The 14,683-nt window shown below is 47.9% G+C and overlaps 1 protein-coding gene across 3 annotated transcripts in view; it reads right to left on the reverse strand.

The window, feature by feature from the left end:
• Positions 1 to 944: 944 nt before the first annotated feature.
• Positions 945 to 14,683, reverse strand: part of Gas7 (growth arrest specific 7) — a 234,128-nt gene continuing 220,389 nt past the window's right edge. For all 3 annotated transcript variants that reach the window (XM_052195493.1, XM_052195494.1, XM_052195495.1), the window contains 4 exons: positions 14,205 to 14,328; positions 8,627 to 8,706; positions 7,195 to 7,293; positions 945 to 6,584 (listed from right to left, as the gene is read on the reverse strand). In XM_052195493.1, coding sequence (XP_052051453.1) covers positions 6,471 to 6,584; positions 7,195 to 7,293; positions 8,627 to 8,706; positions 14,205 to 14,328 — 417 coding nt within the window. In that variant the 3' untranslated portion in view covers positions 945 to 6,470. The remainder of the gene's footprint in view (positions 6,585 to 7,194; positions 7,294 to 8,626; positions 8,707 to 14,204; positions 14,329 to 14,683) is intronic.

Raw genomic sequence — 14,683 nt, forward strand, 5'->3', positions numbered from 1 at the left:
CCAGGACCTGACTAATGTACCAACCACCCTGTGCGATCACCCTGTGCAGTGTTGGTTCTTAGAGTGAAGATGCTCACATCCTCAGAGAGTGCCTCCTTGTAGACCTTCCCTGTCCCGCCGCTGCCATTTCACCAAGTGGATCCTTTTAGCCTCTGCTCCTGCCACACTGGCCTCAAACATTTAGCATGGCTTCCTCTTGGTCTAGACTTTTTTCACTGGGACTGCTCAACCACCTCCATCCCCACCCCCATCCCAGTCCCCAGTCTGTTTGTGCCTAATCTATTGAGACCTTCTCCCCAGGGCCACTCCAACCCTGGTTTACACCCCCAGCCTTGCCATCCTGGTCCCTCCACACTTCATGTTCTGCAGATGCTCAGAGCCACACCCATCACTCTCTGGGCTTTTTTTTTTTGGTCTGGTCCTGTTATCTAGAAAGCACAAAGGCAGAGCTGCTTTTTCTGTTCATTGACGTATTCCCTGTGCTCAGAGAGGAAGGTGGCATGAAATGCACACTCAGGGGTTGTTGAATACATCAATGGATGAAACAGCGAAGAGGCCATAATGGACCCTGAAGGTAGAAGGGAAGCAGGAAGTTAGGGGGTGGGGTGCACAAGGCTGGGACCAGTAGCACTGAGTCCATCTGGGCATGCATGTCCTGGTGTCCTCTGTCCTTCTGCTAAGTCACCAGGACTGAACCCACCACTGGTGTGTAGAGGCCAGGTGGAAGGTCAAGACCTTCCAAAGGAAGGAAAAATGGGTGTCCTTCTAGGAAAGAGGGTCCCCATGGGACCCATCGTCTCTGGAAGAGTTTATTTCTTGTGGGATGAATCTAAGCATCTCAAGTGTACACGTAACTGAAGGAGGAAAAAAATGGCATTGAATTTCCTGAAAACACTTTATAACAGTGTAAGGGCAGTTGTTATACATAGCAAACGCCGTCAACATTTAAACTCTAATTTAAACATTTAATTCTTCAGAATTAATACACACAGATGCTATCATGGGATGGGGGAGGCGTGCAGCCTCCATTGGGATCTGAGTTTTGACAATGTTACTTACAACTTATATTACATCCATTTTATTTACTGGTCCAGGCAGCCAGAGCATGGAAAGATATACAGCGTGGAGTAAACACGTTCATCCTGGGTGAGGAGTTCTGGCAGGAGACACTGCTTTTCAACATTAAAAATGTATAAAGTATTTAGCAAAAGTTACAGAAAACAGACCAAACGAGCAAGTTTATTTTGTTAGAAAATTCCACTTTCATGGGTTCGCTGATGTGCTCAGGTTGCGAGGGAATGCTTCTGAACATCTCTTTCCCCAGGAAAGGGAAGACATACAGAGTCGGGCCCTCACCCAGGTTGGCTGGTGTCCCTTGGAATGTTGGTGCCTGGTGTCCAAGAACCTGTCTGTTGAGGGAGCTGCAGGAAGGGACAGGAGAGCACACAGAAGTCCTGACAGGGTGTGTGTGACCTTAGGATGCGGGACAGACCGAGAAGCAGGGCAGGGCCAGTCTCAGTTCTTCCTTTCTGCCCTGGTGCCATACTGTGGCTCTGGCCTTTCACACTACCTGTACGGCCCTATTAGAAACTCTCCTTAAACACAAAGGGCCCACACCCCTCATGTGGCCCAGAAAGAGTCTAAAGGCCATCCACACTACCCAGCCCAGCCTCAACAGTTCAGTCCCCAAGAGCTACACTCAACACTAGAAGATTAGGGCAGGGGAGCCTTGATCTTGGGCCCCTGGTAGAGCCTGCCCCTTGAGAACCAGATCCTTCACCTCAGAATGATTAACCAGCAAAAACCCTTCTACCTCAGGGTCACAGCAGCTTTGCCTCCTATCTCAAGATCCTTAGTTTCTGACCCCCCAGATCTGATTCTCCCCTGAACCTAGGAACATTTCAGTCTGCCTGGAGCTTCACAAGAGCCTTCTAGGTCTACCTTTTACTCAGCAGTATCCAACCAAGACAGCTTAGAGGACTAGGTCCCAGAGGGTCCCAACCTCAGCCTGGCCTGACCTCTACTGAGCTTGGGCCTATGTCTGCCACTATCTAACAGGTGTAGGCTCAAGCTAGCCTCAGGATGACTGCTGGCAAATCAAACTACAATGAGCAAGAAGGATTTGATCAGCTGACCCTGTGTTCACAGCTGTCCTCGCTCCTGAGACAGACCCAGAAGCTACTGGTACTGACTTACAGTCTCCTCAGGGGTTCTGAGAGAAACTAAGTAATTCTCTCAGTTTGTGACATGATTTAATTCCATTTGGGTCTATCTAGAAAAGTGCCCTTCGTGGGGATTTCTGGCCACAGCTGTGGAGATGACCCAGCTTATCTATGACCACGTGCATAGGGTGCAAACAGGCAACGGGGAAGGGGGAGAAATAGGAGGGGGAAAGCCTCATAGGTCTTTTAGAACAAACACCCTCAAATGGCAGATGGCAAAACAGATTCAGGGAAGGGTCAAGCTATACCTAAGGGTCAATGTTTAATAAATTATAAAGCCACCACCGAGAACTGAGGTGACATCCCCTGCAGGAGAAGGTCCTCTTGTACTGAGAGATTTACTGCTGCAGCAGTGGAGAGTGACATTCTGTTGCTGCCCCTTCCTGCTTTCTTCATTGACCCAAAACTAGAATCACCAACTTGAGAGCACAGCTGGTGTCTGGGGAAGGAGCCCCAGCAACATAGGAAGAAGTGGGTTGGAAGCAGCTATACAAACAAACTGGAGATTTGGGGCTATGAGTTCCAGGGCATAAAAAACTCATTTTAGAACTAAGGAAATACTGGGGTCCGTCTATATGACAGAATACTACTCAGCAGGAAAAGGAGATCCTCTACTGACACACATGACATCGTGGCTGACCCAGAAGGTTGTATCAGTGTGATTCCATTGTAGAAAAAAGTAAAATTATAGGGACAGAACATTGTACTGGTTGCTAGATCAGGGGCTGGGAAAGGGGAAGAGACATGGTGACATGCCTATCTTGGTTGCGGTTGAGAAGGTAATTTTTTAGAACTGTGTTCCTTGAAAGAGTGAGTTGTACTGTATTTTAATCACACCTCAATTACCTTGAAAAGGGAGGTGGAGAGATGCTTTGTGGCATGGGAACAACTTTGGCAATGAGGGGGTCTCTGGGCTAAGCCATCAGGCAGCTGACCTGCTCCCCTACTTTCTATCTGTAAAATGCCTTTCTTAGTTTCCTAGTAACAGCAGGTCTTCAGACTCCTGTTTAAATTCTTCTTGTCAAGTCTACTCACGGATGGGAACAAACCCCCTAAACAAGCCAAGGTCTTTTGACACCTTTTGAATTTTATGGCTTGTATTTCCATGAAGGGGCTTTGGCTGAGCTGAGATTCTCATGCACTCATCTACACGACCCTGATAATTGGCTGGATTTTACAGAGGAGACACACACAAACCCCTGTCACAAATTTGGATACTTTGCTTCAGCTATTAATCAACCATTGCAGAGATCCTCCTGAGTCAACAAAGTCTTGTGTGGATGTAGAAAGGTAACACCCCTCCCCCCCCACAGCCCAGGGCTGCCACCCACATCCTTCAAATGGCCTGTGCACTGTGGGACTATTCAAAAGCACTAGAAAATAATGAAGGGAAACAAGTATCTCTTCCTGGAGGTTGCCATGGCAACTAACCCATTTTTGAACATCATTCATTTTAGAGATTTTTTTTTTTAAATCAGGGTTTTGCAGACAAAGCTTATGTGCAGTGGCACTCTTAGGTGGGGGCAGGTAGAAAAGGCTGTTGCTGCTCTCAGCACGGACAGTGGATGCTCACCCACTCTTAATAAACCCAGCCAGATCCTCTCAGAACCAATGCACTGATGTGTTCACAAAAGCAAGGTAACAGGGCTGGGTGTAGCTAAGTGGTAGAGCACTGGTCTAGACACGTGACTCTTGGCTGGGTCCCCAGCACTGCATAGAGACCAAGGACCACAACAGCAACTTGAACATTCGACTCAGTATGCACTTTCAGGTTCTCAAATGCCATCATCTTCTTGATCTCATCCACTGGGTGCTGTGAAGGTAGCTGGACACTTGACTCTCCCATGATCATAGTTCTGAGTATCATTTCCTGGCACTCACCTCCTCCATGTTCTTACCCTCCCTATTTATAGTATAAAGAAACAAGTTGAAGCTGGGTCTAAACTGAGAGTTTGGTAGCAAGGAGACTCAAATCTCACTGCTGCATCAAGATCTCTTAGCACAGAGAGTTAATACTTCAAGAATCCCAGTGGGTGGGGTGGAAAAGGCACCTCTGTCCAGAAGAGTCAAAACCCACTTTTCTACCTGGGAGTGGAATGAGCTAAGGGGTGCTTTTTTAGACACAAGGCTAGTTCCAGCACTCAGCGCCCAGTTCCAAGCATTCACTGAGAAAATGTGTGCAAATGAAAAGATGGATATGAACCAGCATACAGCCAGGACCACTGAGAACTCAAATGCACATAAACTGGATGCACAAGAACCAGCATCTAGTGGGTACCACTGAGAACTCAAATGGGCAGAGTATCTGAGAGGGAGAGCCAAGTCTATCTCAGGAAGAGGAAAGGAGTCTGCATAGGACATTTGAGGGCTTCTTCATGTGACAGAGCTGTAGCCTGTCCTGTCTTCAGATGGGAGATTACAGATTGCTTGTCTCTAACAAAACTCTTCATGAATGAATAATGGAAGGAAGGAGACAAAAAAGGGGGGAAGGTATATGTGAATAGATTAAAAGGAAGTGAGGTGACATCAAAAAGACAATGGCCTTAGATGGGATTGGTTCACACCAACCAACTGGGGTTATGCTGGAGGGAGTGACATCTCAGGGGACTCCGAATATTTTGGATTGGGAGTGGGGTGAGGGACCAAAGTCCTGAGCTGCATTGTGATACCAAAACCCCTGTGTATGACAAAACCTGGAATTTGACCATCACTCACAAATTAGGTTGCTAAGCCACAAAGCAAATTACCATTAGCACTCCCCCTTTTTAAAAATAAGGAAACCAAGAAATAATGTCCTAATATCAGAGGCTGGTGTCATGGTCCATGCTGACCACAGGTTGGTGAAATGTCCTCATGGTGGCCTTTATGGTTGATATGTTTTAGTAAGAAAAGTGACAGTGCTTAGTTTGTTTTAGTGTATTAGGCATCTTGTTAACAACCATGAATGATGGTTCTGTAGACGGGCTGCTAAAAGGTCAAAGATTAGTAAGCTATCTGCAATATGGATTGTGAGACCGAAAGATGTGAGTGGCGTTCAGAGGATTCTGCCCTTTGAGAAGATAGACAGGTCAAATACAAAGTCATCTGTGGGAAATATGAGGAAAAATGCTTCCTACCCTGGCACAAGTTCCCAGCTAGAATTCTGCCCCCCTTGCCTCCCACTCACTGTGTGACTCCCCAAAGTTCCTTCACTTCCTGGGTGGCAACCACCTACAGCCCTGAGAATCTGCACCATTGGCCAACAGCAGTAAGGGGGACAGCAGTTCCTATCCCTTTGTGCACACCCACAGCTAGAGCCACTCTAGAGAAAAACCAAGCCTGACCCTTACTGCTGTCGTACATGGCCTGCAGAGCTCTAGTCAAGGCTGTCATGTTGAGGGGCGGGGGCATGTGTCAAACAAGACTGTGTGAGACTCTACTCCAAAGTCTTTGAACATGTGCACAGCTGTCTAAAGACTTTGGAAAACATTCTTCTACTGAGTCTGGAAAGGGCTGTCAGGGTGATGTGGGGGAGTTTCCTCCTTGAGAAAGAGGTTGAGGAAAGGGTAGATTGGGACTTCATGGTAGACTTTACAGCTAATGTCTGATCTGAATCTGAATTTCACATCTGGAATGCCAGATCTGGAATCTGAGACTGATGGGAGACATGATCTGGTTGGGCCAACTGAGGTAGTTCCATTCTGACCTCTCCAGATTTGAGTTGGGAAGAAACCCCACCCCTCCTGCGGGGGATGAAAAAATAGATGTGGGCTCCCACAATGCAAAGTGGGGAGGGAAGAGTAAGAGAAACAGAGAAAGGTTTAGGGTGCAGGATGTGAACTTTGCCTCCTGTCCTTGATTCTGATCCTGATATTGTTTGCAGACAGAGACACCACCACCCCTTCCTCTACCATAGTCCTGGAGATGACAATCCAGCTAGAGGACAAGCCTGGGATACCTGGGGCTACCCCTGTGGAACTCAGCAGGGATCCTAGGGTTCTAGCCTCAGTTGGTTCTCAGAGTAACAAGTACAGCATGGGAGTTGGAGGGAGGCTTCAGTCTTCGAAGTGAATACAGGGCTGTGGGTCCTCCATTATGACCTGGGAATAGTGGGGAGTCCCTGGCTGGGCCCTCCTTCTGGAATCACTGGCTCTTTTCCTCCTCCTCCTCAGTGGATAGGTTAGCAGGTAATAGGGCATATCCAGCCCCTTCTCCATGGGACCCCCAGCCCCTCTCCTTAGCAGGACCCCCAGGACCAAACAGTCCCTTCTAGATCTCCATGTCCACTGGGCGAATGTTGCCTGTTTTGTGCTCTCTGACCCACAGCTCTCTGTCTTTGGCTGGGTCCACTTTTCGCAGCAGTTGGTCCACAGGCTCGACTGTCTGCAAGGGGACACAGAGGAAGGATCACTGTCAGAGGTGGCAGCTGAACTGGGATGTCTCCTGTGTCCCATGCTGCTGCAGTTGGAGAGCCACCTCAGATCATCCTTTCTAGAAGGTTCCAGGGCTCCATGGAGGTGTTGTGAGGGTGAGAATGTGCAGAACGCTGTGAGGGGTGGAGCTAGTCTGCAGACCCCAGGCCCAGAGAAGAGGGCAGGCTGTCCTAAAGATGACCCCTTCTTCCATCTGTCTTCCACGGGCAACTAGAACTGCCCTCGGGCACCCATCATCACTTTAGAAGAGGTATATTTGGTTTACTTTCTAAAGCAAATTCACATGGGAGACAAATATATGTATTGAGTTATTTTTAACTACTGCTGAGCAGGATGAATAACTGTGATCCCAGTACTGGGGAAACTAAGGCAGGAAGATCACATGTTCAAGGCCTAGCCATATCCAGTCTAAAACAAAACCAAGCCAATGCAGCTTCCCCCCGCCCTGTCCTTGGTTGTAGCTCCCAGGAGAACCTGCCCTAGGAAAGGATTTTATGGACCTCTGGGATAATCATGTCAAGTTTGTCCTGCTAGCCTTAGTGGAAAGGTAGGGAACTCACGCTTTGGTTGAACATGTCTGTCTCATGCCGCAGCTGTGTGTACTGGCACAGATGTTGTCGGATCATCTCCACCCTCTCCACCTCCAACCGCTCCAGTTCCTGCAGAGGAAGAAAGGACCAGAGACCCCTGAGCACCTCCCTAACAGCGGGACCTCCCCAAGCAGGTGTCGGACTGCCGTGTATCCCATACACAAGGTCCTGGCTGTGGATCCCCAGCCCATCTGACTCTCTACGCTCTGATGAAGAAGGAGCCAGTCTTTAGAGTAAAGATGAAGGTCATTGGCGTGATGTGGAACTCAGTGTGGAGAGCCACATCAATGTGGAAGTCTCTACAAGCAAAGTATCTGATTATCTCCACTAGCACTCAGAGAGAGGTTCTAAGATTGTCCCCATTGGCCCAAAGTGTCATGGAACTATAGGAAGAGCATCATCTAAGATGCCATCTGCGGTGGAGTGACAGGATGTGTGCTGGAGGCTCTCAGCCTCTCAAGCACTCTGGCTACACATGCCTGGTGCTGAGGGGCAATGGAGACTGGACAGGGAGCAAAGCAGACAGGGAATGTGGTAGCCACTGTCAAGGGGAACAGTGGAGAGGGCTTGTCTTTGGTTCCTAGCTGGTTCCGTGACTTTAGAGGATTAAGCTGTTATTCTGTGGGTAACTAGGTCACTGCCAGGTGATTAACCTGAAAGGGAGGTAAAGAAGGGGGCTTAATTAGAAGATTAACTGAGGAGAGGAAAACCAGGGCACTGGCCCTGAAGGAGGCTGCTAATCTTCCTAGGTGGGCTAGCACCTGGAGAACATAGCTGGTTAGGGGACAGGCAGGTGGCCTTGGACACTGGGATGGTAAGGTAAACAATGGGTGCGATGCTGTCCCCTTCTCCACCTGGTCCAAGTACCTACTGTTCTGCCCAGCACGTTCTGGCCTGCAAGGAGAGATGACTGATCCTTAATAAGGAACATACAGGATTGTGGGCAGGCTCTGTCAACATGGTCTTCCATCATAGTCTCTCTGCAGCTCCCCAGCTGCCAGGTGTCTCATAAGGACCTCTTTATCAAGGACCTGAGTGTGTGTGTGTGTGTGTGTGTGTGTGTGTGTGTATGTGTTGGGAATGGACTATCAGCTTTCCACTGCTTTTCTGTTTATCCTAGTAGGGCCATGGTTCTGAGATGAGGAAGACCCCCGTGGACCATGACCCCTCAGTCCAGATAAAGAAGAACAGAGTAAGACCTGGTCCTTGCAAGGCAAGTTAGTGCAGGGACCTGAATTCACGGGCAGGTATAGATTGAAGGCTGGACCCCAGTGCTGGGAAGGCTCTAATGACTATCTCTGCTGCTACCCCCACCCCATCCTTCCATGAGCACTGTCCTCTGCCCAGGGCTGCTTGTGTCTTGGCCTCTTTAGCGCATGCACACACATCTCTGAGCACATACCAGTGTGGTCGTCACCATCTCTTCAAACCACTTGGACTGGGCCTGGTTGTAGAGGTCCACACAGCGCATGAGATCGTCTCCTGGGAAAGGCCAACAGTCACCATCACGCCCCGTTGCATGCCACCCTGTGTCCACTATGGCTGCCCTTTTCTGTCTGTACCCATGGTTATGCCTGTTCCTCTCGCAATGGTCATTGCAAAGTCAGGGTATGAAGTGGGTCGGAGAGAAGGGAGTAGACGAAAGAGGCGAGCCACAGGAGGTGAGCCACAGGAGGCGAGCCTCAGCGTGTCTATCTGAACTCCACCCAAGACTCCAAGAACAGAGGTAGGGGGTTTCTCATCAAGAGACTACACATGACTCTGGTGCCATAGAGCACATCTGGAATCTCAGCACTTCGGGAGCCCGAGGCATTAGGATTGCAAGTTTAAGGCCAACCTGGGTAACTTAGGGATGTAGCTAAGTGCTAAGAACATCTGCCTAGTATATGCAAGACCCAGGTAGACTACCTAGTATCTTCTGTCTCCCCAAAGAGAGAAGTCTGTAAGTTGCACACACACACACACACACACACACACACACACACACACACACACACACTGTGTATACCCCAGTGTGATAGGGACAGAAATGGTACAACATTCTGAATCCCAACACAACAGCCTGGTGGCCACAGCTCAGTCACTGTGCAGTACTGGTACAAAGCCAAGCACTAGATCAAAGGCAGACAGGTGGGAGCCTTGGGAAACTGAGTCAGGCAGAACCAGAGAGAAGTGTTCGGGCAACATTCTGTTTACAACATAAATCTGAACACATGATCTCCCACAGTTCCACAGCTAATGGTACTACTTCCTGAAATGACATATGTATCTCAGAACATTTGTGAAATTAGAACAGAAACGAACTATGGGGTGAGTACAAAATATTATTAGTAAGGATGCTGGTGCCTAGAGCCTTGCTACGTAACACACAGTCGGCACACGGATGGCATCAAGTGGCGGTGGCAACCGCAGGACTCAGGATGTGCCCAAGCCCTGCTGAAGCAGAAGCCAACTGTCCCCAGACCTGTGGTGAGGAATGTGTCAGAGGCGCAGACACGGAACTGTGCTGCCCAGTGTAAGCATGGCCCTGGTGAGAATGGGGCACCACGGTCTCTGCTTGTACTGGGAGAGGCTTGTGCACCAATCCCCAGGGCCAAGTGACTCAGTTTAATCCATCTACAGGATATTCTAGGAATTCTCAGAATTGAACTTAGTCATTTAAACAGATTTAGAGTCACTCCTTTGACATAACTCTTACTCACACGCCTTATGGTGACAAATGGGGGAAAACAGGGAGACTTAAGACCACCTCAGAATTCTCACATCCTTCCCTTACAGCTATACCATGACTCCCGCACCTTGAGGGACAGCTACGTCATGTGTTTTTTTCCATTTCATCCCTGCCCAAGGCCAATGTTTACCCCTCTGGTTCTACGAGCATTAGCCAGAGGGAAGAGCACAGATGCATCTCTAGCCCCGTATCTCCACTGCAACCTCACCTGCTCCAGGATGAAGCCAGCATGCTGCTCTGGGAACATGCACTGTGAGGCCCCTGGCGCCCTCTATGTGCATCCTAATTTTGAGAAGATGTTTCAGGAATGTCTGATGCACCTGAAAGTGGTGTGGGGGAAGAGTGTTTCTTTTCCAGGACAGCCTGAGAAGTGGCGTCCGGACCTTTTCTCAAATTTTCAGCTGAGGGAGTGGATTCTGAAACCAGAATGCAGGGCTGCCGGCCTAGATCCACCCCATAAGCTGAAGGCTTGGGGGATGTCAGCTAATCAGTCCTTGCCTCAGTTTCTTCTTCTGACAGGTATGACAGTTGTAGCTTTAAAGAGAGTCATTGTGAAGTCATGTGTGCAAAGTGCTTGGAACAGAGAAACAGACTAGACAGACAGCAAGAGACTCCTCGTGGTGGGGATGGTGACTTGAAGTCAGAGCCCTGGAGGATCCAGATACCCTTCCTCCCTCCCTCCCGGTAGCACTGTGAGCACTGAGGGAGGAGAAGAAAAAGAACTGGAGGAAGAGACATCAGTACTTCCTTCTAGATGGAGGCCTCTCCAAGTCTGCCCTCCCCAAACCCTGACACCACAGAGAGAACAAGGCCACTGTACATACAGAGAACCCTCAGCAGAAACCAGGCAAGTTACACACACACACACACACACACACACACACACACACACACACACACACACTACCTACCTTTTTTTCTTCAAAGAACAAAAGAAAAAGACAAATGACAACCATAGGAAAATACTTGCAGTTCAGGCAGCTGGGAGTGAAGTTCCCTAACACCTACCCAAGCCATGAATCAGCCACTAAGAGTGAGACACGGCATTCAACAAGAAAATCGGGAAGAACTGAAATCCTCAGCTCATGGGGGAGGGGAGGAAAAAATTCATGAGTGTATTTTCAGAATGTTCAACTCTCTTACAGAGAAGTACAAAGTAATAGCAAAAACTATTATTAATATTTTTTACCAGCACACCAGTGATTTCAAGTTTGACAATAGGCAATGCATAAGCATTCAAGGAAGAGGTATTCATAGCTGGGAGCCGTGGGGCCCTCTCTGGAAAGCAATTTGGAAATATCTGTCAACATGAATCAAACCTTCTGACCCAGCATCTTCTTTTTCACTTACGAGGATCTGGCTTTACATAGGCAAAGAGTTACAATTCCAGTAACAAACTCAGTATCTGTGGTCCCAGGCAAACAGCCTGAAACAATTGCAAGGCCCTAAAATCTTCCCAAGGAATGATGAGAGAAGTCGGCGTGCCGTCGTTGGGGCTGCGGCCACAGTGCAGCAGGAATGCACTTGCCTCGTAGGTGTAAGGTCCTGTGTTCCCTCACCAGCACCACCATAAAATATGGCAATAAAAATAAAAGTGTCTGATCTGCATGGATGGATGGATAAAGTGGCTTAGAGGGAATGAGATGGAGGCTATTTCTAAGTCATATTAATCGAAAAAGAAGCTTAAAGATAGAGTACCATATGATCTAGTTTATTTGAATTCAGAAAATTACTTGGGGATTATTTCTAGTGAATAGCACTGCATGCTCTTGAGCACAGATGAAACCAGTTGCTTTAGACTGTGGCTGCTGCATTTTGTAATTTAATGAATTAATTTGAATACATGTCTTCCCTATTAGGGGTCCCTTCCAACTTACAATAAACATGTCAGGAATTTATGAGAATGTTTCTGGACCCAGGATGTGTTACTATGTATGTAATGTTTGTCAACTTATTTCTATTCCTCTTCACGTGTTCTAAGGTGGCAACTCTGTTCTAGGATGATAAGATTGCAGCGGTTTCATCAGAAATTAAAAGGAAGGATATCTAAAGATCTCCCAGACCTCACTGCACAACACAAGTCTTAAGTCCAGAGGCTGATGTGCTGCTCTTGTGTGGTGGACAGGTGGTATCTAGGGTCCCTTTTCTTTCTGCCTTGTGTATAAGCTAATTGTTACCACTAGGTGGCAGCAGAAACCTGCTCCCTGGAGCGATGTGAGTAAATTCTCAACTATGGATGCTAGACTCAGTGCAGCAGTATAAGGCAAAACCAGAACAGGGAAGTGGGAAGGGGTGGGTGGGAGAACAGGGGGAGGGAAGGGGGCTTATGTGACTTTCGGGGAGTGGGGGGCCAGAAAAGGGGAAATCATTTGAAATGTAAATAAAAAACATATCGAATAAAAAAAAACAATTAAAAAAAGGTAAAATTAAAAAAAAATACATTCATTTTAATTTCAAAAAAAAAAAAGTTCAAGCAGTTAAAGAAAATGCCTATTCTAAGGAGGGGAAGGGGAGGCATAAGAATCCATCAGAGATAAAAATAAAACAAAAAACCAATGCTGAAGATCTTTTCCCAATCTGTTGGTTGCCATTTTGTCCTTTAGACAGTGCCCTTTGCCTTATAGAAACTTTTTTTTTGTAATTTTATGAGGTCCCATTTGTCAATTCTTGATCTTAGAGCCCATGTGTTCAATGCTCTTTCCCAGTTTCTTTTCTATTAGTTTCAGTGTGTCTGGTTTTATGTAGAGGTCCTTGATCCATTTTGAGTTGAGCTTAGTACAAGGGGATAAGAATGGATCAACTTGCATTCTTCTGCATGCTGACCTCCAGTTGAACCAGCACCATTTGTTGAAAAGGCTATCTTTTTTCCACTGGATGGTTTTAGCTCCTTTGTTGAAGATCAAGTGACCATAGGTGTGTGGGTTCAACCCTATATCTGACAGAGGGCTAGTATCCAATGTATACAAAGAACTCAAGAAGTTAGATTCCAGAGAGCCAAATAACCCTATTAAAAATGGGGTACAGAGCTAAGCAAAGAATTTTCACCTGAAGAATTTCGAATGGCTGAGAAGCACCTAAAGAAATGTTCAACATCCTTAGTCATCAGGGAAATGCAAATCAAAACAACTCTGAGATTTTACTTCACACCAGTCAGAATGGCTAAGATAAAAAACTCAGGAGACAGCAGGTGCTGGTGAGGATGTGGAGAAAGAAGAACACTCCTCCACTGCTGGTGGGATTGCAAGCCGGTATAACCACTCTGGAAATCAGTCTGGCAGGTTCCTCAGAAAACTGAGAATGATACTTCTGGAGGACCCTGCTATACCACTTCTGGGCATATACCCAGAGGATTCCTCAGCATGCAATAAGGGCACATGCTCCACTATGTTCTTAGCAGCCTTATTTATAATAGCCAGAAGCTGGAAAGAACTCAGATGTCCCTCAATGGAGGAATGGATATAGAAAGTGTGGTATATTTATACAATGGAATACTACTCAGCAATTAAAAACAATGAACTCATGAAATTCTTAGGCAAATGGTTGGAACTGGAAAATATCACCCTAAGTGAGGTAACCCAATCACAAAAGAACACACATGGAATGCAGTCATTGATAAGTGGATATTAGCCCAGAAACTCTGAATACCCAAGACACAATTAATATATCAAATGATTCCCAAGAAGAAGGAAGGAGAGGGCCCTGGTCCTGGAAAGGCTTGATGCAGCAATGTAGGGGATTACCAGGACAGAGAAGTGGGAGGGGGTTGATTGGGGAGTGGTGGAGGGAAGAGGGCTTATGGGACTTATGGGGAGGGGGAACTGGGAAAGGGGAAAACATTTGGAATGTAAATAAAGAATATAGAAAAAACAAAACAAAACCAATGTTGGCCTCTGTGCTGTGAGTAGGAGCTCACTTCCACATAACTAACTCCCTGGGGAGGTGGAGCGTCTTGGATGGGCAGGTTTGGGATTGCACTCTTCAAACAGGGATAAGGCCCTGAGCTCATGGTGCCTGGAGCAATCTGTCAATCTCTGGACCTAGGTGGAAGGCTTAGAAAAACCCAAAGACCATGGCTGGAAGTCCTCCGTGTGGTCTTGCAGTAGCTTACATGCTTCCTGTCTCTTGAGGTCCCTGCATATGGTGCAGGGAGGACACACGAGGGACACTTTAAGGGGGGAGATGGGAAGGACCATGCCACTGGAAAACTACCCTTCCCCCTGCACTGCTGCAGTCAGGACCACGGGCTCACCAGCCTGAGTGGACTTCCTCCGTGCCTTCTTGATGTCCTCCTCAGTCTTGTTGCTCAACTTGATCTCCAGCTGTTGGGTCTTCATCTCCAGGTCTTTCTGCCGCTCTGTGAGGGCTTTGCGGGCCTGGAGTGGGGAACAGCCCAGCCCAGAGAAGCTGTTCAAACAGCTGCAGCCGGCCAGGCTTCAGGGTGCAGCCGCCCGCCCGCCTGCCCGCCCGGTCTCATCCTCCCTGTTTGTGTGGATGATGGCGCCCCGGCGTGGCATGGAGGAGCTAGAGGGCTGGCACTTAGCTAGTTTCCTCGTCTGACCTTTTCCAGCTGCCTCTGCATGTGACCCGTCAGTCCCTGAGGCCATGCTGCCTCCAGTGCTGTGCTTAAAACCACTGCCTCTGAGGCTGGAGAGATGGTTCAGTGGTTAAGGACATTGGTTCTTGGAGCTGACTCAGGGCTTGATTGCCAGCGCCAACATGGTGGCTCCG

This window comes from Apodemus sylvaticus, chromosome 10 (genome assembly GCF_947179515.1).
Source record: "Apodemus sylvaticus chromosome 10, mApoSyl1.1, whole genome shotgun sequence".
In the NCBI taxonomy this organism is placed as follows: Eukaryota; Metazoa; Chordata; class Mammalia; order Rodentia; family Muridae; genus Apodemus; species Apodemus sylvaticus.